This window comes from Anser brachyrhynchus, assembly GCF_964034855.1.
Source record: "Anser brachyrhynchus genome assembly, chromosome: 9".
NCBI lineage: Eukaryota > Metazoa > Chordata > Aves > Anseriformes > Anatidae > Anser > Anser brachyrhynchus.
In genome coordinates, this window is record NC_137703.1 from 10,322,690 (window position 1) to 10,349,596 (window position 26,907).

Below are 26,907 nucleotides of genomic sequence, written 5' to 3' on the forward strand. Positions count from 1 at the left end.
TGTGGCCCTATGACGGGGTGGGGAATGGTGGGGAGGGGGCTCCCCGACGTGGGGGGCAGCTGGGGACAGAGGGGGACAAGGGACAAGCACCGGGGGAATGGAGCAGGGGGGCAAGGCGCTGGTGGCCCCTCGGTGCCATGTCCCTGTCCCCACTGGTGGCACGGGGACCGTCGTGGAATGTTGGACCCCCCCAGACCGCTGTGGAGCCCAGCAAGAGGAGCTCCCAGCCTCGGGGCCAAAGCAGCGTCCATCCCACCGGCCCAGGTGAGCACAGTTTGGGTTTTACCCGCACAGGTGATAAAAGGGATGCCTGGGAGCCTCCAGGGGGTGGCAGCTCTGGGGTCCCAGGGTGTGTGGGGGGCTGAGGAGGCTGCTGGTGTGGAGCACGAGGATTTGGATGGAGGAGTCGTCGGCCAAACTCAAGGTTTGTGACCTTGTGGGTGACAGGGAGGCTGGGAAGATAAAGGGGCTTGGGGAGGGTGACTCGGACACCCCTGCAAGGAGCAAGCGGTGGTGCGCAGGGTGATGGGATGAAGGACAAGGAGCAGCTTTTGGACCCCTTCCTCCTTTTCCACAGCCTCCAGAGCAGCCCAGCCAGCACCCCAAACGCTCCCCACAACCTGGGGACACCGCTCCGGCTCCTGGTGCCGCCGTGCGGGCAGGCGACGCGTCCCCAGAGCCGCTGTCCCCGCACCCCGCAGCCTCCCCCGGGGCAGCGCTGCTCCGCCGGCCCCTCGCTGTGCCCCGCGGGGCGTTCCTGTCCCCGTGTCCCCAAAACCCTGCTCGTCCCCTTTGCTCGCCTCCGCTGCTCCGTGGGCAGGGGGGGGCCAGGCCGGAGCTCCCAGGCTTTTCCACCAGAGGGAGCCCAAATGTCACCAAATCCGCCCGGCCACGGGCGCCCATCATCGTGGCGTCGGGGCGCAGGTGGCCTCATGGGGACTGTCACCCCTCTGTCACCCCTCCGTGGGGTTTTGCCATCAGAAAAAAAACCTTTCCAGCTGCCCCAAACCCCGTCCTGCCCCATGGCCAGGGAGAAAACCCATGTGTGCTCCCCACCTCGTGCCTGGAGCATCCCCAAATTTCCTCGCTGGTTTTTGGGTTTCTCCGAACCCAAATCTCCACCCGGCACTGGTAAGGAAGGAGCAGCTCCCCTCTAGACACCCGGTAAAGGATGTCCTCGGTTTCAATTAACACGGATGCGAAGCACCAGAAAGGGGAGGTTGGAAACGGTGCTCCTGGTGCTCCCCTGGCACCTCTCCGGGGAGCAGGGTGCAAACAACCCGCCAGATGGGAGCTGGAGAAGAAATCTCGCCGGCGACGCTGCGTGGTGCCAGAGGAAAATCTCTCACGTTCGCCGAGAATTTGCTCGTTTATTTAAAGCTTGTCGTTAGCGGCAGCCACACGGGGTGGGATTCGCAGAAGTCCCGTGTGAATCGGGTGCCTGGTTTGGGAGATGTCTGAACCACCACAAACTGCTGTGGGCGCGAAAACCCCAGTGGATGGTGAGGTCCCAGCCCCTCGCCTGCACCCGGGAGATTTTTTGGCACATCAGAGGCTCGGAGAGCCAGGGGTAGGTGGGATCTGGGCCGAATTCGGGCAGGCGGCACCCGGCTCTGCTGCCAGAGCAGCCTGGCACGGCCGGGAGAGGAAATCCCAGCCAGCTCCAGCCTTTAATCCCGCCTGCCCGGGGGAGCGGCCGCAAGTGCCCTGTGCAGGGACTTTGGGGCGCAGAAAGCAACCGGATGCCAAGATGCTCCTGGCAGGGCACCGAGCTGGGCTGGGCTTGCCCCCAGCCCCTTCCCGCTGGTCCCAGCGGTGCTGGAAGCAGGGAGTAACGTGCCCCGGGTCTTGTGGCAGGCTTCCTGCAGCCCCGTGGCACCCTCAGGCCAGATGGGGTGGGGAAAGGTGCCTGCCTGCCTGCCCAGGTGACACCTCGAGGAGGGAAAAGGGGAGAAAAGAGGAATTTCCTTAGGACCACAGCAGCAGGCAGGGACACGGAGGGAAACTGAGGCACGGGAGGGTGGACTGATAGGATGCCTTCTCTCCCCCACTTCACAAACTTCATTCCTTCAGCCTGCGGAAGCTGGGCCCAGCCATCGCCCCCCCGGTCTGTAGGGGATCCTATGGGACCGGTTGGGTCTGATCCGCCCGCGACATGACGTGGGTTTGGGCTCATCCTTAGTGCTCGCAGGTGGGATGCTTCATTATTCACGCTGGGTTCTCCGAGTGTGGAAATCAGGCTGAGAGCCTCTCATCTCTATCCACTTAGAGAGAATTACCATCCCTAATCTTCTTCCGTCCCTCGGCTGTCCCCAGGGCTCAGCTAAGGACCGGGAGGCCGCCTGGTGCCTTGCTGCGGTGCCCCAGGGGTGGGTTTCATCCCGACCCGCGTGGCTCCACGCAGCTTGTCAGTGCCCACGTTCCCCCCCTCTTGCCCCACTCCCGGCACTCCTGCCGCAATTAAGCTGCGGCTCAGCCCCACGCTTCGTCGCTCAGCCCCTCCTGTGCCACCCCGGCTGTGATCCCTGCGCGGTCGGTGGCGACACACGGGAGGTGCGGGCGACACCTTCTCTCTGTGCCGTGTCCTGTGTGGTCGTGGCCAAGGGGCAGGCGGGTTGCACGGGGAGGAGGAGGAGGACCAAGGGGCTGGGGACCATTTTCATTCGTGCTAAAGATGCTGCACTGGCATCCCTGGGAGCTTGTGTGTGCCTTCCCTTTGGATTCTCTTGGGGTGAAGCACAATTTTTTTGCTGGAAAAAATGAAAGCGTGTACATGTGTCCCACTTTTTTTCCTTTTCTTTTTTTTCCAGCTGGAAACTGGATGCAGAGCAAGCCTGGAAAAGTCCAGCCCTGAGCTTTATCAGTGCCTGAAGAGCGCTCAGAAGGAAAACCCATCCCACAACCTGGAGCGGAGCGTGGCACTTGCATGGAGAAGATGCAAGGGGAGCTTCTTGTCCCACGCCTGGTGGTCAAGCTCTGTGGCTGCATGAGAAGGGCTTTGAAAGTGCCAGGCAGTGCATGGGGACGTGGCAGCACCACCTGCGAGCTGGGTGTGGAGGTCCCCAAACCGGGTCCCCAAACCCGGCTTTGCTGGGAGATCAGCCCCTTACCCCCAGCACCGAGGTCTGCACGTGCTGGAAATGCTGGGATGTGCTGGGACTGCTGGGACAGTTTGGGCGGCAGGGGGACCAACCGGTCAGTGGGACCCTCTCTGTGACCCACACACCTCTCCCCACCTGCCCTCTTACCCCGTCCATCCTTCCCAAAATCCAGCAAAGGAGCCAGCAACCAGAAGGCTGCCAGCCATCAAAAAATAAAGCAGCAGGCACCGAGCAAAACCACGGGGCCATTAACACAGCAACCAAATCCACCTCTGGGGGTGACACCGTGCACTTTTTGCAAACTCCATCCTTGCATCCCCGTGCCCCTGCCCCTCAGCCTGGCCGTGTGCTGGAGCCTGGGTGCACCGAGCATCTCCTGCCTCGTCTACGAACAACATCAGGGCACACATGGCCCCGCCGTGGGCTGCTCTTCCTCCAGCCTCTGCCTCCATTTGCTGTGTCTCGGTGTTGTTGTTGTCGCGGGTGGTTCTTTATGGCTGGTGGGGCTGATCTTGACTCGGAGAGTGAGTCATTACGTGGCAAATGGGATCCAATCACGGAGATATTATTTCCTTGCCCGGTGTTCTTTGCAAATGAGATTTTGCAGAACTTGAGCGTGTTGGTTTGTTGGTTTTTTTTTTTTTTCCCTTCCAGCCAAAAGCCTCTTCCCAGTCCCATTTAAATGGCTGCGAATTGGGTGCTGCCGAGAGGCGATGCACGGGGAGGGAATGAATATTTACCACGGGGGGAGGGAATGAATATTTACCACGGGCCTCGCTGGGTAGGAGAGCTAATAAACGTCCCGGCAATCAATCCGGCAGCCCCAGCCGGCACCTTAAATCAACTCGTGAATGCAAAGTGGCTCCGAACCCAGGGCTGGGGAGAGAGGCCGTCCCCACGCTGTGCCATTTATTTATCTGCTTTTGATGACTCACAGAGGAGGTTTGAGAAGGAATAAAAAGAGCCCATAAACTGTCTCCCTGATGCTTGGGAAGGCGCCCTGGATCTGTGCTCCGTTTCGACGTGCCCCAGAGAAGGTCCTGCTGCAGCCGAGGTGACCCCGAGCTCCTTATGGCTTGGGCAGGGAATTTCCAGCTGCTGGGATGCTCCGGCTGCCCCCAGCCCTTCCCCTGCCCATGGCCGAGAGCATCCCCGGGCAGCTCGGCCTGATGGAGACCTGCGAGAGCTCGGTGCTCCTGCCAGGTGGAAAAGCACTTCGTCTGTGCCGGCCCTGATTAGCAAAATTATGGTTGCCATGGAGCCCCAATTCCTGCTCCGAGAGCGCCTGCCTCCCCCGGCCCCCCAGCAGACCTGAGCGGAGGCCGGTTCTGCCGTCCCCCGGAAGGCTGGTTACTTTTATCCCAGAGAACATCCAAATGGCCCTATTATTTATTTCCCTTCTCCTTTCGGCCCGGTTTGGGGGGGGGAAAAAAAAAAAAGGAAGAAGAAATGCCCCCTCCCTGTGATTTCTCAGAGGGAAAGGGGAGATGCTGGGAGGGGGCTGAGTGCTGACCCCACGTCCCACAGGGATGCAGCTGGGTGCCCCAGGGGAGCGAGGGCACCTTTTCTACACACCTCAGCTCATATATAGGCATCTGTGCCCTGGAAAGGCTCTTGCCATGGTACGACCGGCTCAGAAAAGGTGGGCACAGCCACTGCACACCCCCTGCAGCGATTGTAGGGGCCGAGGTGGCACGGGTAAGGGTGGACCCTGCAGCCAGGACCTTGCTCAGGGGCGATGCCCTGCGCGCGGGCTGCCCGTCCTCATCCTCACACTGCAATGAGGATTCACGGCCGGGGCTGGCACCCGCTGCAGGGCATCACAGAGGGCACAGGTGACTGCCCGTGTCTCAGTTTCCCCTCCCAGACACCGGCACCACCCCGGGGCTTGCTGCCTTCCTGTGCTCGGGAGCAGAAGGCGTTAATTAAAAGCTCGAAGCCCTGTGGCAGGCAGGGGAAGAGACACGGGGAGCGGGGCGCTCGGTAAAAGGCAGCGCTGATCTTCCCTGCAATTACCATGAGTGATGCACCCTTGAAAGGAGCCGAGAGTGGATGCAGGCGGTTATTAGGGCTGCAGCTCTCCAGCTTCAAAGGCGCTGTTTGGCCTCTCCTTCGGCCTCTTAATTCCCCCGAGGATGCCGCGGGCAGCGCGAGCCTCGCTCAGCCTCTGGGCGCCAGCCTTTACCGGCACCTCGAGGGCTCAGCGGTCACAGCGACAACCTCGGCTGCCCTTGGACAGCTCACAGAGAAGGATGGGTGCACGCAGGGAGGGAGACCGTGGCGAGGAAGATTTGGGGGGTGGGCGCACGCAGGGGGTTCCCCTGAATTGCTGCTCGCTGCCGAAATTCCCAGCCCAGCAGAGCTCGGGCTGCAGTGAGGAGTGGGCTTGGGTGCCGAGGCAAACCAGGCAGGGTTAATATAATAAAGTGCCTGATAAAGGGAAGAGGCTGGCGGGTCGTGCTCCGGCGTGCAGCTCGCCCTTTTTAAGTGGCAAGGAGCAGAAAGAATTGGGGAGCGACGTGCAGTCGCTGGGAGCCACGAACCCTTCCCAAAAGAGACGTGGCTGCAGAGACGTTTCCAGGAATGCCTCCTCCCCGCTGAGCCCTCGCTGCGGCACAGTCTGCTCCTGGCCCGGCACGGATCCGTCCCTGCCTCGGGCATCCCCGGGGGAAAAAAAGCAGCCTTGTGGCAGCAGCCGGGAACAGGGACAGAAACCTGTGCCCATCAGCTGCTGCTTCTGGCAGCTCCCTGGCTCCGCCACCTACCCCAACGTCTGCTGAGGCTCTGCCAGCAGCACCCGGCTGCTGTCCCTCTGCCCTGTCCCTGCTGTCACCAGCGCCGTGCCGTGGCACAGCCTGTCCCCTGCCCCGCCGAGGACAACATTTCTCTGCCCTCCCCACTCCCGTGGCTGCGGGCAGAGCCTCCTCTCTCCCGACCCAGCCACGATTTCCAGCTCGGTGGATTTTTCCCCTGCGTAACGCCTTGTTTGCGCCCGTTCACCCTCCAGCCCTTTGGCTCCAGCAACTCTGCCGAGGGAGACGACTTGCCAGGGAATGTCACTCCTCAGCGCTGGCCCCGTCCTGCCCTCTGCGTGTTTGCTCTGCCGATTCCCCTCTGTTCGCAGCCTGTTTGCTGCCAGGAGCGGCACAAGGCCAGCGCAGGGCCACCAAGCCGTCCCCTGCTGCCTTTGCCCTTTCATCCCTCTCCTGCTCCAAAATTTCTCCGAGCAGAAGCGCCGTGCCCAGCTGCAGACCCGCACACGCAGCCCTTCGGGCTGGCACCAGCGAGCAGTGCCACGGCAATGGTGTCATCGGTGTCCCCACAGCCTTCCTCCCCCCCTCGTCACCGTCACCCGGTGGGGACAGAGCTGGGCACGGCTCCACGGCTCCAGCCTGCAGGGCACCCTCGAGGCTTCCAGGGCCTTTGTGTCCCAAAACTGGGGAGGAAAAATATCTGGCTTCATGGGGAGCTGTGGAGTCACCCCCATCTCCAGACCCCCTCCCCGCGTCCTCCTGAGTTCCTAAAGGTGGGGACAAGGGGACAGGGGAGGCTCCGTCCTCTGCAGTAAGGAGCTGGAGGCGGGTGGGAGGGAGGGGGGTCTGGGGGGCAACGGGGAGATGGGAACTGGGCGTCCCAGCAGAGCCACTGGGCAGGATCTGGGCTGGGAGGTGAGAGCGGGCGCCCGGCTGCTCCTCGGGCTGGAAGTTGGGCTGAAACTGGGTTAAATAATAATAATAATAATAATTAATAACAAATAATAATTATGTGTTCCAGGAGAGAGAGGGGCTCTGTGGGGTGATGGCAGAGAGGGGACAGGCAGCCTGCCATGGTGTGTGGGGACACGGGAATGTGTGGGGTTGCGTGCGGGCTGTCTGTGTGTCTGTGTGTCTGTGTGTCTGTGTGTCTGCCTGCAGAGCAGGGTTGCTGCCCTGCAACGCAGGAGGGTGGGCGAGGGGGGAGTGATCAGCACAGAGAACAAGCGGCACAGTCAGACAGACAGCCAGACAGCCAGGCAGCAGGAGGGAGCAGCTCCCTCGCACCCAGGTGGGAAAGGAGCCTCCTGCCCCGCAGCGGCTGCCGGGGATGAGCCGGTGGGCGCACATCGGATGGACAGGAGCCCCCCCGGCTCCGGCTGCCCCATCCCCAGCCAAGTCCGACCAACTCGGCGCTGCCCTGGCCCCCGCACCGCCGGCAGAGCAGCGGGGCCGATCGATGCCTTGCTCACCACGGAGGCCACGTAAATGGCACATCACCGCGTTGCGAAGGCTGCCGGTGGGGATGGAGACGGCCGCGCTGCCCTCCCCGGGGACTCTCTCGAGTCAATGGAGTTTATTACTTTAACGTATTTCCTCTCTCCTCCTGAAGAGCATCTTCACCGCCGTGCCGCTCTGCCAGCGAGGATCCGGCCCCCGGCGGAGGCAGGGGCTCGGCACCGAGGTTGGCTCGCACGGCGCTGGGAGAGGAAGCCCCCGACGCTCCCCCGGGAGCCTCTCCGCTGACGGAGGAGGGAGGCAGCCGTGGGTAAGGGCAGCCGCTTTCTCCGAGGGGAGAGCAGAGGCAGGATTTCTCCAGCCTGCCTCTTAAGGCAGCGACGTCTCCATCCCCTCCCTCGCTCCCTCCCCGCCCGACCGTCCGGCGTAAGGGTGCTGGGACCTCGTCCTTCGGCTGGAGCTTCCCGACCAGACGTAAGTCCTTCCTGGGGAGGGAGAGGGATTTTCCCCTCGGCTGTTTTACGGTTGCCCTCTGCACAGCCAGGGGAGTAGGAGCCGGGAATCGATGCGCGGCGTGGCTCGGGGATGGATTTGGGGCCAGCTTTGGGGTCGTATCCTGCTCTGCTGCGGAGCAGGGAGAGGGGATGCCCCCCCCCCCCCCCCGAGGTGTCCCCACAAGGGGCTGCAGTGGGTCAGGGAGCCGCCAGCGGTGTCTGCAGATGGGAAATGGGACAAGGGGAGGTGGGAACCCTGAAGGCAGGTTTTGGGGAGATTTTGGGGTGGTTTCCCAGAGGAAGGACTTTGGCTGGGGCAGGCTGCGGCTGCTGAGCTGTGGTGACCAGCAGAGTCTTGGCACCCTGCTGCTGACGGGGGGAGAAGGGCAGAGGGCTCGGGAGCGACAAAGGATTTGGGAAACCATCCTGCCAGCCACCCCATTTCTCCACAGCCATGAATCCCTACATCAACTGCTCCGGCCCCGAGCTCCCCCTGCCCCAGCGAGACTTTCCCGCAGAGCCCCTCAGCCCAGGTCTCTGCAACAGGACTCACCCGGACACCTTGTTCGACCCCAAGGACGCCAACCTGACGGAGGAGCAGCTGCGGGATAAGTACCTGGGGCCCCGGCGGTCCAGCTTCTTCGTCCCCGTCTGCGTCGTCTACCTGCTGATCTTCGCCGTGGGGGCGGTGGGCAACACGCTGACCTGCATCGTCATCCTCCGGCACCGCTTCATGAGGACGCCCACCAACTACTACCTGTTCAGCCTGGCCGTGTCCGACCTGCTGGTGCTGCTGCTGGGGATGCCGCTGGAGCTGTACGACATGTGGAGCAACTACCCCTTCCTGCTGGGCGCCAGCGGCTGCTACTTCAAGACGCTGCTCTTCGAGGCCGTCTGCTTCGCCTCCATCCTCAACGTCACGGCCCTGAGCGTCGAGCGCTACATCGCCGTGGTGCACCCGCTCAAGGCCAAGTACGTGGTGACCAGGAACCACGCCAAGAGGGTGATCGTCGCCATCTGGCTCGTGGCGGTCGTCTGCTCCATCCCCAACACCAGCCTCCACGGGCTGCGGCCTCTCTACGTGCCCGGCCGGGGCCGCGTGCCCGACTCGGAGATCTGCACCCTGGTGAAGCCGCGCTTGACCTACAACCTCATCATCCAGATCACCACCATCGTCTTCTTCTTCCTGCCCATGGGGACCATCAGCGTCCTCTACCTGCTCATCGGCCTGCAGCTCAAGAAGGAGAAGATGCTGGAGGCCTTGGGGGCCAAGTCCAGCGGTGACAGCGACTGCCGCGGCGTCCGGGGGCAGAAGAAGGTGAAGAGGAGGCAGGTCACGAAGATGCTGTGTGAGTCCGAGCCTGGGGACGGGCAGAGCCAGCAGGTGTGTTAGGAGGGTGCTGGGGGGAAACTGAGGCACGGCTGGTGCAGGGCTGCTGAGGCTGGGTCATCCCAGAGGAGGGGTCCGGGAGTGGCGTGGGGGGTGTCGGGGCAAAGGCAGAGCTGGTGGATGGGGTCCCGTGGTGGGGATTGCTCGTGCTGGCTCCCTCCTGACCACGAGACCTCCCCTCATCCAGGAGAGCACCAGGTGAGAAAGGGGAAGGAGCAAGGCTGGGGTGTGGGGACCTTCCCCTCCCTCCCCCAGCCCAGACTCCTGTGCCCCACAGCCTCAGGGTGCCGTGGTGGCCTCCTGCCCTGCCCCATCCCATGGCGATGAGGCTCCGACCCCAGGCTGGACCACAGCAACCCCCTGTCCCACGGCTGTGTGCCCTTCTTCCTTCCCTGTCCCCATCCCCAGCAGTCCCTGGCCGCCTCCCCAGCAGCAGGGCTGGCTGCCCGTGGGCAGCCGTCCCCCCCCGGCACGCTGACCTCCGCGTGCTCCCGGCCCCATGACGGCACGCCGTGGCGAGCTGCCCAGCCCAGTCCATCAGCGGGGCCGGGGCTGCTTCTCTGCCACAGCCCCGACAAGCAGAAACTGCTCAGGACAGGGAGGGGACGAAGGGGGAACCCGTCCCCACGTGCCACGGAGATGCAGCATGGCACGGGTTTGGCAGGGCTGAGGACACCAGGACCACGCGGTGGTCACCCCCTTTCCTCCTCACCAGCGGGGCTGGGGTGTAAAAAAAGCAGAGAGGACAAGGAGAGAGGGCAAACAGCTCTCGCTCCTTGGACTCGGCCAGCAGCAGGGTGCCTTTTGCCACAGATTAGGCCAAAACGGGGCAGGACGGCACCTGAGGTGCCTCCCCCATGGGATGTGGCCAGAACTAGCGGCTTGAGGCTGCGCTTCTCGCTCCCACGTCCCCTCGTCCATCCAAACCTTCTCCTCAGGTCCCTTTGGCAGAAAAGGGGTGGTGGTGGTGGTGGTGGTGAGCCTTGTCCCCCCCCTAACACCACCCCCCTGCTCCCCGCAGTCGTGCTGGTGGTGGTGTTCGGGATCTGCTGGGCCCCCTTCCACACCGACCGCCTCGTCTGGAGCTTCGTCTCCACCTGGACCAGCCGCATGCTCCACATGTTCCAGTACGTCCACATCATTTCGGGCGTCTTCTTCTACCTGAGCTCGGCCGCCAACCCCATCCTCTACAACCTGATGTCCACCCGCTTCCGTGAGATGTTCAAGGAGGTGATGTGCCACCCGGGCCACCGCCCGCCGGGCTCGCGCAAGTACTCGCCCAGCGTCACCCACGCCACCACCCGCAGCACCGAGTGCGAGCCCGTGCCCGGCGCCAACGGGCTGCCCCTGTCCGACGGCGAGGAGTACGAGATGGAGGAGATGGAGGGGGGGCAGGCGGCCACGCACGCAACGTCCCTCTGCTGAGGAGCTGGTGGGGATGCGGGGGGACGGGGACACCCTGGCACCCACCTGGGCGATGGAGGGGGGAGATGGGGAGAGCCCGCCTTTCGGTTTTGTCCCACTGGGACGCGGGGTGCTCGTCTCAGGATGGTTTTCTTGGCAGCTTCGGGGTGGTGGTGGCCATCCCTCGCCGTGCTATGCACAGGTTGCGTTGCACCCTCTCAGTAGCCAAGGCCAGGGCACCCCGCGTGGTGCAGGGACAGCTGGCTGCTTCCCCAGGGCCACGCCAGCGATCCCCCAAACCTCCCCATCCCTCCACGGCTCAAGCATGAGCTTGAGCCCCCATGGGCTGGGGACCCTCCAGAGATGCTCGCACCCACTAGGTCAGGAGAGGTTTGCAATGGATGGAGCAGAGAAAACCTCTGCGGGTGCCCCGCTCTCCTCCCCGTGATGCACACCTGGCACCTGGCCTGCCTCCCTGCCTCCCTCCTCTTCCTCAGCCACCACAGCCCCTCTGCCGTGCAGAGCAGTGGGGACAACCTCATCCCTGCCCTGCATGAGCTGATCCTCACCCAGGAATTAAAATTCCCTTGATTTGTGCCCTAGCTGCATCCCCCAGGACCCAGCTCTGCTCCCAGCACCCTGCCCTCTTCCCACAGGGGGACAGCCACCGGGACGCGCACCGATCCTGCTCGCCACGACGCGCGGGGCCGCCGGCAGCCCGCTGCCTGCGGGGCGGTGATGATCGATCCGTCCCCAGCCACACGGCTTGGGAAATGTCACAAAATGCCACGGAGGGCGGGAGGGCTGGCCGCGCTCCCCCCGGGCTGGAGGGGCTGATCGATTTGCTGCCTGGGATCGATGCCACCGGCTTCCTGGAGCGCACCAGGTCCTCCCGAGGGATGAGATAGCCGGGCTCTGAAACAGGCTGGTATGTTTCCCATAGGACTTTTCCAGTCCCGGTTGCCCCCTGGCCAGGATTTGGGCTTGCAGAATCCTTTCTGCCCCACATCATCCTAGCCTCAGCCTGGGGTCAGTGCAGCCAGGTCCCCTCCGAGCTCCCCGTCCCCACTGGATCCCTTCAGGGTCCAGTTGTGCACTGTAGGGTGAGGATGCATGCGGGGCTACAGCAACCTTTACATTTCAGGGTCATCCCAGCTGCTCTCCATGAGGATGTCAACGTGGCAAAGCGCATCGATCTCCTGTTTTCCTCCTCCTCTGTCTCCCGTTGCTCCCGGTCCCAGGCAGCCATGAGGGTGGAGGTGACGGATGCCTCCTTGATGGCTGTTAATGCCCCATGCAGGCACCTCCCTGGCTGGAAACCTCCAGGGAATGGCTTTTTAATAGGCATAGCGTAAACGATAGCGTTTTATTGCGCAGCCTGCACAGAGCTTCGGGTCCCTTGCGCCCTGGGTCAGTGCACCGGGCTCTCGGGTCACGTCCCCAGCTGTCCCCTGACACAGCCAATGCTCCCGATGTCCCCTCCGTCCCTCCTTGGCCACCCCGAATTTGCTCTTTGAGATGCAGGGGGCGAAGTTGCTGGTGAGGCTCCGGCGTGGTGGTGCCTGTCCGGTGGGGATGCTGGGGGCTGCTTTGTTTTTTGGATCGCCTCGGGAAGCATCCTTGCAAAGCCGCGGCTGTGGCATCACCTGGGTGGAGATCTGAGGGCAAACCTCGCCCCTCTGGCTGCTATGGGACAGCACATGGGGACAACCCCAAGCCTCCGTGCATCACTTGTGGCCCTGGGGAACCTTCCCAGCCGCGTGCTGTGGGCTCAGCCAAATGCTTACGCCTGGCTCAAAAATAGGTGGCTGGTGACTGAGCGCTTCTGCCTCATTTCCCAAAAGTACGCTTAGGGAAAGGACTCCTTGTCCCGCCGAGGGGAGAGCGGCTTGCAGGAGAGGAGAGGAGCTGCTCCCTGGCTGCAAATCCCACGGGATAAATCAGAGGATTACTCCTGCCAGGGGATGTGTACAGGCGGTGAGTTGAAGCCTGGGTTGTTGGGGAGCTGCTGATGTTCAGGCAGGGCTCGGCGCTGCTGCTGAGGTCGAACGATGGGGCTCGGGGGTTGGGGGCTGTGCAGGGACCCCCACAGCTCCCACCCATGTGGTCGGTCGGGGATCAGCCATCCTTTGGGGCAGGATGGCCATGGTGGATGGAGGGTCCCCAGAAAGTCACCTGGAGTTGTCACCAGGTGATATTTCAGGACATCACCGAGCCTGGGAGGGACGGAGCAGAGGGACACGGTGGGGACAGGGGCTGGGGGAGTGAGTGGCTGCTGGTGGATGGGTTTGTTCCAGGTCTTTGCTCTGAGCTGGGGAATTCATCCCTGTCCCTGCAATTCGGGGAACGCATCTCTGACCCTGCAATTTGGGGAACTCTGTCCCTGCAATTCGGGGCACATGTCCGGCTCAGGCCCTGCACCGCTCCTCTCCAAACGCTTCGTTTCCAAAGAGACGCTTCCCAAAAGTTGTCATCCATCCTCCGAGATTTACAGCAGCCCCTTTCCAGCAGCCGGATCCCGCTGAAGCACCCACCGGCCCCAAACCCTCTCCAGGCAGGCGCTTGCGCAGCGGCACAGCGAATCTGTGCCTCCGCCGGCGCCCAGCCGCAGCCGCCTCCCGCCCCGGGCCACGCAGCATCCCCAGCGGCGCTTCCAGTAACAAGATTTATCACCTTTACTTGGGGATTAAAAAGCAATCAATCCGTGAGGCTGCCCCAGCCTTGTAAGGCCTTTTTTTTTTTTTTTTTTGTGCCGTGGCGGTTTGCAACAGGCACGTTGCGTGTTTTTTTTTTCCTTTCCTCGATGGAGCCAAAGCCGGTTTTACAGCGATTGTCTCGCGTGTTTGGAGCCGTGATGGATGGCGCTGGGAGCGCCAGCAGAATCTTCACCGCCCCTCCTCAAAAGCCAAGGGAAGGGTTGTTTTTCCCTTCCTTCGCAGAGCCGGAGTGGGAGAAAGCTCAAGGGGAGAGAGTTTGCAAAGCCCTCACGTGGCCGCCAGCGGGGCCGTGCCCGCCTGGGCTGGGGCTCTGCAAGTGGCACAGGAACCAGGAAAGCGTAAATGTCAGAGATGTGCTCGATGTGAGATTCGCATTGAGATTTAGGCTACTTTTTTTACCAGTATTTCAATTATTCCTTTTATGCTGGAACGCTGGCGGAGGTGAAAAATAACACCCCGCGCCACAGCGTGCATGACGGGCGGCACAAACGCAGGCGTGGGGACAAACGGAGAGACAGGAGCTATATGTGGGACGTGGTTCTGCCCCTCGGGGACTTCTGCGAGCTGAGAGTTTCCATTTCTATCCCCCCATATTCCTCGGTGCCAAAGGGAGGCAAAATCCCATTTATTATCGAAGGATCCCTGCCCGAACCCCCCAGTCCCCACGGCAGGGTGATGGGACGCACGGACTGCGACGTGAAACCTCCTCGGCACGGTGACCTTCCCCCAGCCCAGCAGCAGCGTGCAGGGACAATTTCAGGGGACATTTGGCCCATTAAGGCCACCAAACACCGAGCAGGGGTCACCGTGGTGTCCCACGCCTGTTCCCATCCCGACACGCGGAGCGCAGGGTTGGTTAATAAAGATGAGAGAGACGACATCCCGGGAGCCTGCGTGGTGCTTGATTTGGTTCACGGGGATACTTCGGCTGAGAAATGAAAGCGATGGGTAATTAGCACGGGCTGGTGCTAATTAGCCCAAACCCTGGGCCCCCTGCTCCCGTTGGACATCTCCCTGGCCCCAAAGCCCCCCCTCCAACCCTGCCCCCATGCACACCAAGCCCCCCAGCACTCCAGCACTTGGCTTGTTTTAATTCCTTTTTTTTTTTTTTTTTTAATTTCTCTTCCGGTGCTCGGAACAGCTGGGACCAATTTGCCGCTGCTGTCACCAGAAAGAAATCAAGTTAGCAACAAGAAAGTCCCCGTAATTTGGGAGACCCGGCAAGCCATGCGGCCGCACTGATGAGCAGCGAGGGAGGTGCTGGTGGGGCCCTATCCTGCCCTCCCACACCTACACTCCCATCCCGGGAGCCCTTTGGCTACCCCAGGCTCAAGCTGCCATTCTCCACGTGCTGCCTTGTATTTTTTCTACAGTCCAGGCCCCTTTATTTAAGAGCCGTTTGCTCTTCCTGGCGGTTTCAGCTGGTTTCTGCTCTGGTTAAAGAGAAATCTCTGGCTCCCTCCAGCTCTCCAGTTGTCCAACCTCCTCCTGGATCCGGCCCCAAACCTCTCTGCTGGGGTTGATTTAAACAACCAGCTTGCACAGATGGAAAAGCAAATGGCTCGAGCTGGGTTCCCTTTCTGTTTTTCTGCAGCAGTCCCGGCTCGCAGGCAGCGAGTCCATCTGGCAGCACGCGCTGCACCAAGGCAGCGTCGGGGGAGCTGCGGTGCCCCTGGGGGGGCCGGCCCCAGGACGGGGCACGGAGGATGGGAGCCGTACGGGTGTGAATTTTGGATTTTTCGCCCTGAGTGTCACCTGTTTCCACTGGTCGTGGTAGAAACCCACCCCTCCTTGCAGCTCACGTTCATCAGATGGGTATTTTATGGGCATCTTTGAGAGGTCTCTGCTCCCGCGTCCTGCTTCCTCGCCCCATGAGCTCAGCATCCCACTGGCACCACGGCTCCGGGGCAGACCAGGGCCTCTGGCCAGAGCTTGTGTAATTTTATTTTGCACACATGGGTTGGAAGAGGCTTGGGTTAGTGGTGAGACACCCTGCGTGCTGTTTATGTTTTTCTCCAAAAAACTGCTCAAAAAACTGGCTTTGGGGAGCTCCAGCCCCGCTCAGGGGGGTGAGGATGGGATCCCAACACCCGGCTCTTCTGCCCCAGTGATGCTTTTGCTGCCAAAGCCTGGCTGCACTCGCTTCAGGATTTGGGAGGAGGATCTCAAACAATAGGACAGACCAGGCCAAGCAATCTGGTATCCTTTAAATCCAGCGCCCGGGGGGACCCTGAGCTTCTCCAAGCTGCAGGGACGGCACGTGGCCGAGCCTCCCCCCACGGCCCCGCTCTGCCGAGGGGATTCCTTCAGCCACGGCAGCTCCATGCCCGTGGGGACCTCTCCTGTGCCGTGACACTGAAATTCCCAGCTTGCCCCAGTAAAGCCATTTTCGTCAGCCTGGGCACTCGCGGGTGCGGCGTGGCCGACGGGCGCTTGCTGCTTTCTGCATCCTCCGGCCCTTCCAGCACATCCTTTACCACGCAGAGGGTTATGGTGGGGGCTAAACCCACCATGGTTTGCTTTTTTTTGACAGTTTTCAAGCTCCTGGGAACCCGGGGTGAATTTCTGCCCACCTGTATGGCCACGTCCCAGAGACTCAGAGCCGAGGGGTGCTGAGACCTGAAAAGCCACGCAACCACCCCACCGTCAGAGCCTTGTCAGGAAATGCACCTTGCTCCTAACATCCCAAGAAACCCTTAGAGAGGTTTTCATATACATACGTACCGATATAGGTATTTATTTAAAATTAACCCAGTCTCAGAAAGGCTTTTCTAGAGGAAATACGGCACCCCTAGGTCTCCATCCAGGGATGCGGGCACCAGGAGCGCTGCGTGCTGCTCCTCGCCCCGGCTCAGCGCCCTGCTTTGGCTGTTCCTGAACAGCTGGAGACATCTCCTAGGGTCTCCCAGGGGAAAGGAAGGAGAGCACCTTCCCTTCTCTTTCTTTCCAGGCTTTTTAGAGTGAATAAATAAACACATACATATATTCATACGTACATACATATATATATAGTTTAAATAGCTCAGTTTCAAGCCATAAATCAAGTCTTTGGGAGAAATGTAACTTCACGAGGCTAAATCTAGCCATAAGCAGTCCTAGGAGGTTATTTATCCCGCTCAGCCTACCTGTGAAAAAAAAAAATGCTTTTCCAAGCGACAGCACACCCAGGGAGCCCATTGTCCTAGACAAGGCAGAAAGTGACAACTGGATGTAAATTATATTAATGGACCCTTTATTGGACAGATGCTAGATGATTGGACTATGGCATGGGACAGAGAAGGTAATGAAGGCAAATGGTGCATAGCCACCAGAGGAACAAATCAAATAAGGGCCTGACAGCGTGCTCTGCACTTGTTTGCTCGGAGAAAATGGCAAATGCTGCCGGCCTCTGGGCTGGAGGCTGCTCTGTCTCCGCTTCTCCCCGGGCAGAGGGTGCTAACGTGGGTGCTCAGCCGGGAACCGTGCACCACCACCGCCTTCCGCGGTGAGCAAATGCCCTCTGCTGCCTGGCCCAGCGCCCGCTTGGCCGTACTTTAATGCGTTAATCCCAGGCTCTGCACCACGTGCATTCACTAATTCGGGTCCTAAGGCTTTTGGCTGCGAGCTCCCGGCCCCTGTATCCACCACGTTCCTCGACAGCAGCTCGTGCCCCTTTCTCGCCACGATAGAAGCGATTATTAATGCATTAGCGTTGGGCTGCTGAACCCTAATGTCTTCGTAGTCAATAGCATGAGGCATTTAATTACCCAGCAGGATGAATCAATGTGCTGCTTTGTTTGTTCTACAATTAAAAACGGGCAGGGGAGACGCGGCGCAACCCTCAGCCTGCTTCGAGCTTCCCCTGCCCTTCGGTGCACGGGGAGAGGAGCTGGTAGCTCGGTGGGGCGGGCAGGAGAGGACATTTCCTGGAGAAAGCACAGCTCTCAGGACATCACGGTGACACCCTCACCTGGCTTCATGCGACCAGGTTTTGGGAGGATGCTCCCCGCTCACCACGGTTGGCCTGGTTTCCGTCTTAGCACGCACCCAGTGCACGTCCTGCTTGTTTCAGCCCCGCTTGGCGCCCTCGCAGGGCTTTTTCCAGGGCTGCCCTTGCTCTGGGGCTGAGCGGAGCCAGGAAGGTTCACGCCTGCCCCAGGGGCTGCGGGTGCTTGCTGGAGGTGGCAGGCAGCGTCGTGCTGTCAGCTATCCCCAAGGGGTGTCCCTCTTGCTCAGCAGCAGCGTTTTTGGGGAGCCAGGAGGGAGCAGGGGCAGCCCCACGGGCTCCCACTGGGGGCTCCCAGCCTGTTGCCACCACCTCGTGGAAACCCCGCGGCCAGGCTTAGGCTGGGGACAGCCGCTGCCATGCTGCTGCATGCTGAGGTGGCCCCCCCATGGGCTCCTGCCTCGCATGGCTTTTGGGGGGGACACGTTTGTCCCCCCGATGCATGTCTCTGCTGTGCCAGAGGCTGCGTGTCCTCTGCAAGCCCCTCCCGGGGTCCCCATTAAACCACCTAGACCCCTTTTAACTCTGCAGTCAGACCAGAGCTCCCAAGGCACAGCCACACAACAGCAACAGGGAGCCACAGAAGCACCTAAAATACTTTTACTCCATGGACAGAGCTGGAAATCCTCCCGTTTTGGCCCAGTTACTGCCCCGCTGATGCTGCTCCGCAAACTCCCCTCGGCCCTGAGGCTCTGCAGCAGCGCTCGGGGTGGCGGCAGGGCTGCCGGGCAGGGCGCGCACCAAATTTTTGGTGTGCCTGGGTGCTCGGGGACGGCTCCTGCAGCACGTGGCGGGACCTGGGCTGGACGTGAGCCAGAAGTCGCCGTGTTTTACACGCAGAGCCCGTCTGCACGGCCGGCACGGGGAGCCAGGCAGCGTCCCCACTGCCCCAGCTCCACCCCGACCGACGGTGCTCGTTAGGATTTCTTCCCCAGCTTAGGGGCTTCTCTCGAGCAGGCTTGGGAAGGGCGAAAGGAGTGCTGAACAAACACGTTGGGTGAGTCAGGAGCCCCGGGGAGCTGGCTGCTCGCCCCGTTTGCAGCTGGAGTGGGCACCCAGGGACTGGGGAGCAGCACCCAGCGCCGCCAGCGGGTCATATATCCTCCATCCTCACCGACGCCGGGGTAAAACCCTACGGGAGGATGATCTTGCAGTGACTGAATTAAAAGCACGGGTTATTTTTCCCCCTGCATTAGCCTGGGGTGGGTAGGGGGGGGCAGCACAAGGGAGACCCCAGCCCCATCCCATTGCGGATGGTTGAAGAAAACGGCAGAACCGGCTGCTTGCTGCTGGGGGCACAGCCTGGATGCGGCTGGGGCTGGGGATAGGGATAAGGACAGGGATGGGACAGGGATGGGGTCCGGGCCCGGGACTCGAACCCCGGTCCCCAGCGCCACAGCCCCCAGGCCCAGCGCCCCCTGCCCACCCCACCACGTGGCCCGCTGCCCGCCACGTGCTCTCCCCCTGCCCCAGCCCCGCCCGCCCTCCTCCAACCCCGCCGCCCAATCAGCGCGCAGACACCGCGCTGCCGCCCCCCCCCATTGGCTGCCCCCATCCTCCCGTTCTCTCCCCTCAGCCTCGCGGTGCTCCCCCCCCCCCGACCACCGTCCGTAACGCTGCCTCCCGTTGGCCGATGGCAGAGCGCCGCCGATTGGCGCGGCGCCTCGAGGGGCGGAGGCGCCCATTGGCCGCGCCGCGCGGCGCGCGCGCCGATTGGCCGAGGCGGGGGCGGAGGGGGCGGGGCGAACCCGAGGGCTAGGCAAGCCAGCGGAAGGGCCCCGCGCTCGCTCTTTTCTCCGCAGCCGCCGCTCCGGGTCGGCCGCGCTCCGCCGCCGCTCCCGCTCCGCCGCCCCGCGGCCGCGCTCCGGACTCCCCCACCCGGCCCCTTCATCCCCCCCCAGCCCTCCCCGAGGCATCCCGGCCGCCGCCGCCCTTGCGCCTCCACAGGCCGCCGCCATCATGGTGAAGATCGCCAAGGTGAGGCCCGCGCGCGGCCTACCCCGGGCCGCCGCCATCACCGCAGCGGGGCGCGGGCGGCGGTGAGGGGAGGGGGGACGGGAACCGGGGGGTTAAAGGCCCGGAGTGGGGGGGGGGGGTCCCGGAGCCGCCTTCCCGCCGCCGGCGGTTTCCAGGCTCCCCCCGCCCTCAGCGGGAAGATGGCGGCGAGGGGAGGGGCGCGCGCGGCGGGAGCGGTTTCAAGCCCCCCCCTCTCTTTCTTCCCCCCCCCCCCCTTTTTTTTCCCTCCATGTTGGGAGGGGGCGCGCGGCGGGGAGGGGGGAGGGGGGGGGGGAGGCGCGGCCACGTGGGGCGCGCGAGCACGTGCGGGCGCGCGCCCGGGAACGGCCACGTGTTGGCGGCGTGGGGAAGGAGCGGCGCCTGACGGCTCGGTGTGTGCCCCCCCCCCCCCCCGCCTTTCTTTTCTTGCCAGACCCCCAAGAATCAGGTGAAGCAGAAGAAGATGGCTCCTCCGCCCCCCAAAAAGGTGGAGGAGAGCGAGGAGGAGGAGTCGTCCGACTTGGAGGAGAGCAGCGGGGAGGAGGTGAGCGGGAGGAGGCTGCGCGGGGCGCAGCGGCGGGAGGTGGTGGGGGCGCACGTGGGAGGGGGGGGTCCGTGTTAAGCAGCAGTCAGCCTGCCCGTTTGTTGTGGCTGGGGGGGTAAACTGACCGCAAGGGGAAAACGGGGGGGAAAAACTGGCTAAGTCGGTACTTTCCAGGCTTTAGAAGGACTGCTGGGGTGTTAGAGCTGTTCTTAGTAGTGATGAGCATGGGGATGATTAGCTAATCAAATAGGGCATCAGTAATAAGTGATTTATCACGCACATGTAGCACGCAGAACTGTAAACCTCAGGCTTTTGGGTGCTGCTCGAGAGACTCGTTATTATTGCTCCAGGCTTTGCTCTTACAGATCTGGCCCATTAAAAACATGAAAAGGCTGCTTTTGGGCTTTATTAATTCAACAGAATAGGGGAATGAAGGAAACAAGCTAAGCAAGTGTCAGAAGGATAAGCTTTAGGTTACAGTTGCCATAGATTTGTCTGCCACGTTGAAGCACTAGCCACGAGGTGTAGAAGCAAGAATGGACAGAACGGGGAAAGAGAGGAGTGGCACAGAGAACATACCTTTTGACTAATTGGGTGTGCAGAGGTAGCAGCTACCTGCTTGCTGCAGCTCCTGTGGTGCCCTTTCATGAGTGTGGCTGCGAAGTTCTTACAGTCTGTCAAGGCATGATGCCAGCGTGGGGTCGTGTTTGTCGCTCTGAAATCCCTTCAGGGACCACATAAATCTTACACTCAATACATTTCTTTCAGATGGTCCCTCAGAAGAAACAACAAAAAGTAGCAGTCACGCCAGCTAAGAAGGCTGCTACCCCTGCAAAGAAGGCTGCCACTCCTGCGAAAAAAGCAGTTACACCAGCCAAGAAGGCCGTGGCTACTCCAGCTAAAAAGGCTGTTGCTCCGTCACCTAAAAAGGCTGCTGTCCTAGGTAAAGGAGCAAAAAATGGCAAGAACGCCAAGAAGGAAGAAAGTGAGGAAGATGAAGATGATGAGGATGAGGAAGAGGATGAGGAGGATGAGGATGAAGATGATTCTGGTAAGTTACTTGTGGAGTAAATGTCCATGTTTAAAGTTGGCCAGGTTCAGTAGCTAAACTTAGTTACCTTTGAAATTGACAGTTCAGCATGACTTAATACCCCAAAGGGCGGGAGGGTTCTTTGATAAGAGGTAGCGAGGGAGAAAAGTTGGGCATTTGGTGAATATTGGAGAACTTCTTGTCCTGTGGCTGTATTCCATGAAGCCCGTGAAGTACCTTCTAATTTCCTGTTTGTTCTCTTCTGAACACTGCCAAAATCTAGTAAAACAAAGTACTTGTCTGAGTTTGAAGGCTGAGTGCTGTGGATAAACACTTACTGTACTGTTGTTGCAGAGGAGGAAGAGGAACCAGCAATGCCTGTGAAGCCTGCAGCCAAAAAGCCCGCGGCAGTTGTACCAGCTAAAAAGCCTGCAGTTGTGCCAGCAAAGCAAGAATCTGAGGAAGAGGAAGACGATGAGGAGGAGGAGGAGGAAGACGATGAGGGTATGTGGTCCACAAAGGATTTAGGAAAATTTTTTTTCTTAGAAAATTTAGAAGATGTTAAATTGATAAACACTTAGAGCTTGGGTCGGGGGGCAAGGGGAGGTTAACTCAATGGATTGTTAGTGTAACATTACAGAACTTCTTTCCTGAAAACCTGTAAGCTTCAGGAGGCATGAAAAAATATTTAGTTCACCGATTTATTTTTTGTTAGACTCAAAAGTGACTTGATCTTGAACACACCTGAAATCTCACGTGCAATTCGTTTCAGAGTCTGAAGATGAGGCCATGGACACAACACCTGTTCCAGTGAAGAAACCTACTCCAGCAAAGGCTGCGCCAGCAAAAGCCAAGGCAGAGTCTGAAGATGAGGAAGATGAGGAGGAGGAGGATGAAGATGAGGAGGATGAAGATGAGGAGGAAGATGATGATGAGGAAGAAAGCGAGGACGAAAGTGAGTTTAAATGTTAATGAGGACGTAACTGTCCATAATAAGAAAGGATGTCTGAGTAAAACTTCTGTCCTGTAACAGTCTCTAGGGCTGAAGAACAGTTGCTTGTAATGACAAGAGCAGGGCTCACGTGTCTACGGTGTAGATGTTAATGCTCGTGCATTTATCCAGCACAGAAGATGCTGTTTTATTCTTGTACTTCATTTCAGTGTTGTCTGTTTCCTATCACAGAACCTGTCAAGGAAGCACCTGGAAAGAGGAAGAAAGAAATGGCCAATAAAAGTGCACCAGAGGCCAAGAAAAAGAAAACAGAAGGTGGGTGGCACGGGGTCATCAAATGATGCTCCCTTAGCTATTGGTGGACTGCTAGGCATATAATGGGACTGGGTGTTCAGTGTTTCTTTTTTCCAGCACAGATGATGATTATAAGGGACTTAATACTGAAGTGTGATGTCACTTTTGAGCAGAAGCTGATGTGCTAATGCTGTCCATAGTTTAGTTTCCAATTCTTTCAATCTGCCTTACACTCATTTGTCTTTTCATTTCAGCTCCTGCCTCAGCTTTCTCACTCTTCGTGAAAAATCTGACCCCCAGCAAGGACTACGAAGAACTGAAGACTGCCATCAAAGAGTTCTTTGGCAAGAAGAATCTTCAAGTTTCAGAAGTCAGAATTGGTTCTTCCAAGTAAGTTCCTCTGTAGAATTTTGCTGCTGCTTTCAGCTGGCAACAATTCATTTAGATAGGTAAACGTGCTGATGCTGGGGTGACTGTTGATAGTGTATGGAAGCTGGAAGAGGTGTGGTACACACGCAGTGCTGATATGGGTATTACACTTGCTGGCCTTGCAGCTGTTTCAGGCAGTGTATCCCTAAAGGGGGAGCTGTCACTTCAGCATAGAGCTGTTACCCATGCTGTTATAGTCACCTCTCTGTCTGCCTTAATTTTTACTGGTGCTTTAGCTTGACCTGTTCCCTCTGGTTCTGTATGTTGTCTGCTACTAGAGATCAGCGTAAACAGTAAAGTTGCTTTTCTTTCAGACGATTTGGCTATGTAGACTTCTTATCTGCTGAAGATATGGATAAAGCTCTCCAACTGAACGGAAAGAAGCTGATGGGCTTGGAAATCAAACTGGAAAAGGCAAAAAGCAAGGAAAGTCTTAAAGAAAATAAGAAAGGTATGACATGCAACTCTTGAATACCTGTGCACGTCAAAGAAAGGTTGTAATCGGTCCTTGGAGTAGGCTTGTGGTATTGCTGATGTGCTGCTCCTTAAAGCGAATCTCCCTGGTTTGAGCTCTGTCATAACCAGATGCTCAAATGCTGAAATGGATATGCAAGTTCTGACTGGTATATCTGGAAATGGGATCTGAAGCAGTCCTTACTGAGGGGATGGGGAGGAAATGTGGTTCTGTCCTCAGCTTTAGGACCTGTGGATTTTGAGCTGATAATGTGGAAGTAACTTTTTTCCTCTTTGCAGAGAGAGATGCTAGAACACTGTTTGTGAAGAATCTGCCCTACCGCTTAACCGAAGATGAAATGAAAAATGTGTTTGAAAATGCAGTAGAAGTCAGAATAGTACTTAACAAGGAAGGGAGCAGCAAAGGGTACGTATCTGAAAGGGCGTTAGATATTTGTTGTTTCTCAGACTTTTAGCATATTTTGAAAAGCTAGTCTGTCTTTTAACTATGTTAAGAAATCTGCTAGATTAGATGTACTGAAGTAGTTATTTTTAAGTGTGTTTTTTTTCATGCTTTCCCTCTCATTCACTTAGCGATTCCTGAAAGGAGGACGTTAAAAAAGCCAAAAGAACCCTTGGTTCATGTTCTTTTTCTTTGCTGTAGGATGGCCTATGTTGAATTCAAAACAGAAGCTGAGGCAGACAAAGCTCTGGAGGAGAAGCAGGGCACAGAGATCGATGGTCGTGCCATGGTCATTGACTACACTGGTGAGAAGAGCCAACAAGAAAACCAGAAAGGTACATTTCCAGATCTGTAGGATGCATAAAGAGGAAAGGGAGCTTTCCATCTCCAAACCTGTACTTAAAGCATTGTTTCCTTTCTAGGTGGTGGAGAGAGGGAGTCAAAGACCCTGATTGTAAACAACCTCTCATATGCTGCCTCAGAGGAGACTCTCCAAGAACTGTTTAAAAAAGCCTCTTCCATCAAGATGCCACAAAACAACCAGGGCAGGCCTAAAGGGTATGTTTCAGTTTGACTTAAAACTGACTTCTCAGTTGTTGTGGTGAATGCCTTACTTCCACTGGTGTCCTGTGCTCCCCAGCTGACTGAAATCTTCCTCTCCAAACAGGTATGCATTTGTAGAATTTCCCACAGCTGAGGATGCCAAAGAGGCATTGAATTCCTGTAACAACACAGAAATTGAAGGCAGAGCAATCAGACTGGAATTCAGTTCACCAGCATGGCAGAAAGGGAACACGAATGCAAGAGGAGGAGGAGGAGGATTCAACCGTAAGTATTCCACGTTTGATTATTTGACCTTGTGATAGGAGCGTACAATTCACACAAACTCCGGTCTGCTTTTTAAAAATAAAAATCTGTGGTACAGAAGATTTCTATCATGAGTGTGCTGGATATGATGACTGATTATCTGAAATGATGATGAAACTGTTTGTAAAGTCCTCTAGATAGTCAAGTGCTGATCCAGCAGGGTCTGTCCAGTCAGTATTCATACTGATATTATCCATACTGACAAGACACTGTCATTTATTATGGGGGCTGCAGGATGAATTTGACAGTACCGAGCTGGTCCACATGGAGATGCTCTTAGACCTAAGTAGTCCTGAAAAAGCTTTGCAGGTCGTCTTCAGGTTCCTTAGCTGTTCTGGGCTTCCTTTTGAAAACAAACCCCTGAACCACATGAGCTGTTGTTGGAGGCAGCACCAAATCCAGCTGGCATTACTGAGAGGTCGGTGGTAGCTTTGCTGAGGCTTGACGATCTCTGAATGTATTGTCTTTCCACAGAACAAAGCAAAACATTGTTTGTCAGAGGCCTTTCTGAGGACACAACGGAGGAGACGCTAAGAGAATCATTTGAAGGCTCCATAAGTGCTAGAATAGTCACAGACAGAGACACTGGATCTTCTAAAGGGTATGTTAAGCATGGTCTGGGATTCAGGTCCAATAAATAAGCTACTAATTGCAAACTTTTTGCATGCATGCTCACTTCTCAATGAGCTCCTTCCTGCCAACACCCCCATGGCAGCCTATGGATTCGCACGAGAAGGACATTAACAGTTCAGTGCTGGCGCGCTCGTAACGTGGCTCCATCGGTTGCGATTAGCCACTGCTGTTCTACAAGTAACATTTCTGACCACTGGTTACAGAAATGCAGTTGTTTCGGAAGCGATTGCTGTCAAGTGCCTGTAGGTGGTGCTGCAGTTTGTCAGTTGATGGAGTTTGACCATCTTTCTCTTAATTCACTGTCTAGGTTTGGGTTTGTGGACTTCAGCTCCCCAGAAGATGCCAAAGCAGCTAAAGAAGCCATGGAGGATGGAGAGATAGATGGAAACAAAGTGACCCTTGATTTTGCCAAGCCAAAGGGCGATTTTCAGCGTGGCGGCGGATTTGGTGGTGGATTTGGTGGCAGAGGTGGTGGCAGAGGAGGCCGAGGGGGAAGAGGTGGATTTGGTGGCAGAGGTGGTGGCAGAGGATTTGGAGGTAAGGAGATGCAAATACCCCTCTCCTAAGGGACATAGTCAAAAGCTAAGGGATTATGGTCTGGTCACCACAGAGCGCCTGATGTGAATTTTTCTGTCCTGTGCCAGGAGGGGTTTGGAAGGGCAGTGGTGTGTGTGCAGGGACACCTGCAGCTCTGCTTCTTGACCCAATCTCTTTTCTAGGTAGAGGAGGTGGCTTCCGAGGAGGCAGAGGAGGAGGTGGAGATCACAAGCCCCAAGGGAAGAAGATCAAGTTTGAATAAACTTCCCTTTTCCTTTCCCTTCTCCTGCTCTCTGAGACTATCTGAAAGGACTCCGGGGGTTTTTATTCTCCTTTTATCTCGGCGGAGCCTTCGGAGGACATTCCAAGGTGCAAAGGAGTACCGTGAGCCACTTGGAAGAAACAGTTTTCATTTCAAGGAAGAGAGAGCAAGCCATTTTGACTGCTTGCCTATTAAGTGAACTTTTTAAAAGAAACGAGCGATAGATGTGGGAATTTACCCCTTGTCTGTGAGTTGTCTTGAATTTATAATGTTTTACCCATGTACAAAAATATTTTTTTTCCTATAAACTTCGGTAGCATTTTTGCTGTAAAAATGCAGAATGTTTTATCATTTGTGCTTCAGCACCCTGTCTTGGACAGATTAAAGGACCTAAACTGGTTCGTGTTACTTCTGCGCCACCCAAAGTAGGCTGGGAGAAATTCTGGCTTGAGCCTTCATTTTAAGGTCACTGACTTTGCAGACAGCAGCTCCTGTCCTGCTTCTCGTTTAGCCTGCAATGACAACCACAACCATCTAGGGGTTAGGTTATGCTTACAGTACTTGCAGGAAGGAATAGTAGAGAGTAGCACTGAGAAAGAAACCATTGTGTTCTTTTCTACTTGCTCTTTTACTTATTTAAAAAAAATCATTTAGTGATTAACCCGTAGGAGCTTAGCATACTTTATTTCACAGAAAATTCCACTACCAGCACTAGTCTTGCCTCCTGTTTGTCTCTCTTAAGTGTGAAGTGGCATCTTGAAACAGGGTGAGGAAAGTAACTGTGTTGGTTACTCTGAACAAGCACTCACCTGCTTGTGTCCCCTCCTGGGCTTGGTAAGTGTTACTGCTTAACAGCCCTGGGCGGGGGGAAGGAGCTAGCCTCCCTGGCCTGTTTTCCTGCCCCAGGACTTGGCTGGGCTCCTGCTGCAGCAGCTGCTGGGGGACAAGGCTGCTCCTGAGTGACTGCAGCACGTGGGAGCAGGGAGCAGAGGGGCAGCTGCTGCCTTGGTCAAGCTGGGGCAGCACTGGTCACAGCACCGCGGGGCTGCCCTGGGCACAGGTAGGTGCAGGCTCAAATGTCAACTCCTGGAAGAGCCTCTGCCTCTCACTCATAAATTGTTTGACCTGTGCCCCACTCTCTCTTTC

The 26,907-nt window shown here is 58.0% G+C and overlaps 2 protein-coding genes and 1 long non-coding RNA gene across 4 annotated transcripts; all 3 read left to right on the forward strand.

Moving 5' to 3' along the window:
- Positions 1-270: 270 nt before the first annotated feature.
- LOC308199588 lies at positions 271-4,123 on the forward strand. Its single transcript, XR_013954723.1, has 2 exons — positions 271-424; positions 2,811-4,123. It is a non-coding gene; the product is annotated as an uncharacterized lncRNA (long non-coding RNA).
- Positions 4,124-6,710: 2,587 nt separating this feature from the next.
- Positions 6,711-14,326, forward strand: NMUR1 (neuromedin U receptor 1). Of its 2 annotated transcripts, XM_080604047.1 has the most exons (3): positions 6,711-7,786; positions 8,259-9,155; positions 10,218-14,326. In XM_080604047.1, exons 2-3 carry the CDS (start codon positions 8,261-8,263, stop codon positions 10,619-10,621), a joined length of 1,299 nt encoding a protein of 432 aa, XP_080460173.1. In that variant the 5' UTR covers positions 6,711-7,786; positions 8,259-8,260; the 3' UTR covers positions 10,622-14,326. The 2 variants fall into 2 exon arrangements, with proteins under 2 accessions (XP_080460173.1, XP_080460174.1); XM_080604048.1 differs by lacking the exon at positions 6,711-7,786 and having other exon boundaries at positions 7,817-9,155.
- A 4,700-nt stretch (positions 14,327-19,026) lies between these two features.
- NCL (nucleolin) lies at positions 19,027-26,160 on the forward strand. The gene is made up of 15 exons (XM_080604461.1): positions 19,027-19,279; positions 19,731-19,841; positions 20,610-20,892; positions 21,226-21,375; positions 21,644-21,826; positions 22,055-22,138; positions 22,372-22,507; positions 22,861-22,997; positions 23,300-23,426; positions 23,664-23,797; positions 23,885-24,020; positions 24,130-24,290; positions 24,804-24,930; positions 25,270-25,499; positions 25,682-26,160. The coding sequence occupies exons 1-15, from the start codon at positions 19,262-19,264 to the stop codon at positions 25,759-25,761; spliced, it is 2,097 nt and encodes a 698-aa protein (XP_080460587.1). The 5' UTR covers positions 19,027-19,261; the 3' UTR covers positions 25,762-26,160.
- Positions 26,161-26,907: the final 747 nt, after the last annotated feature.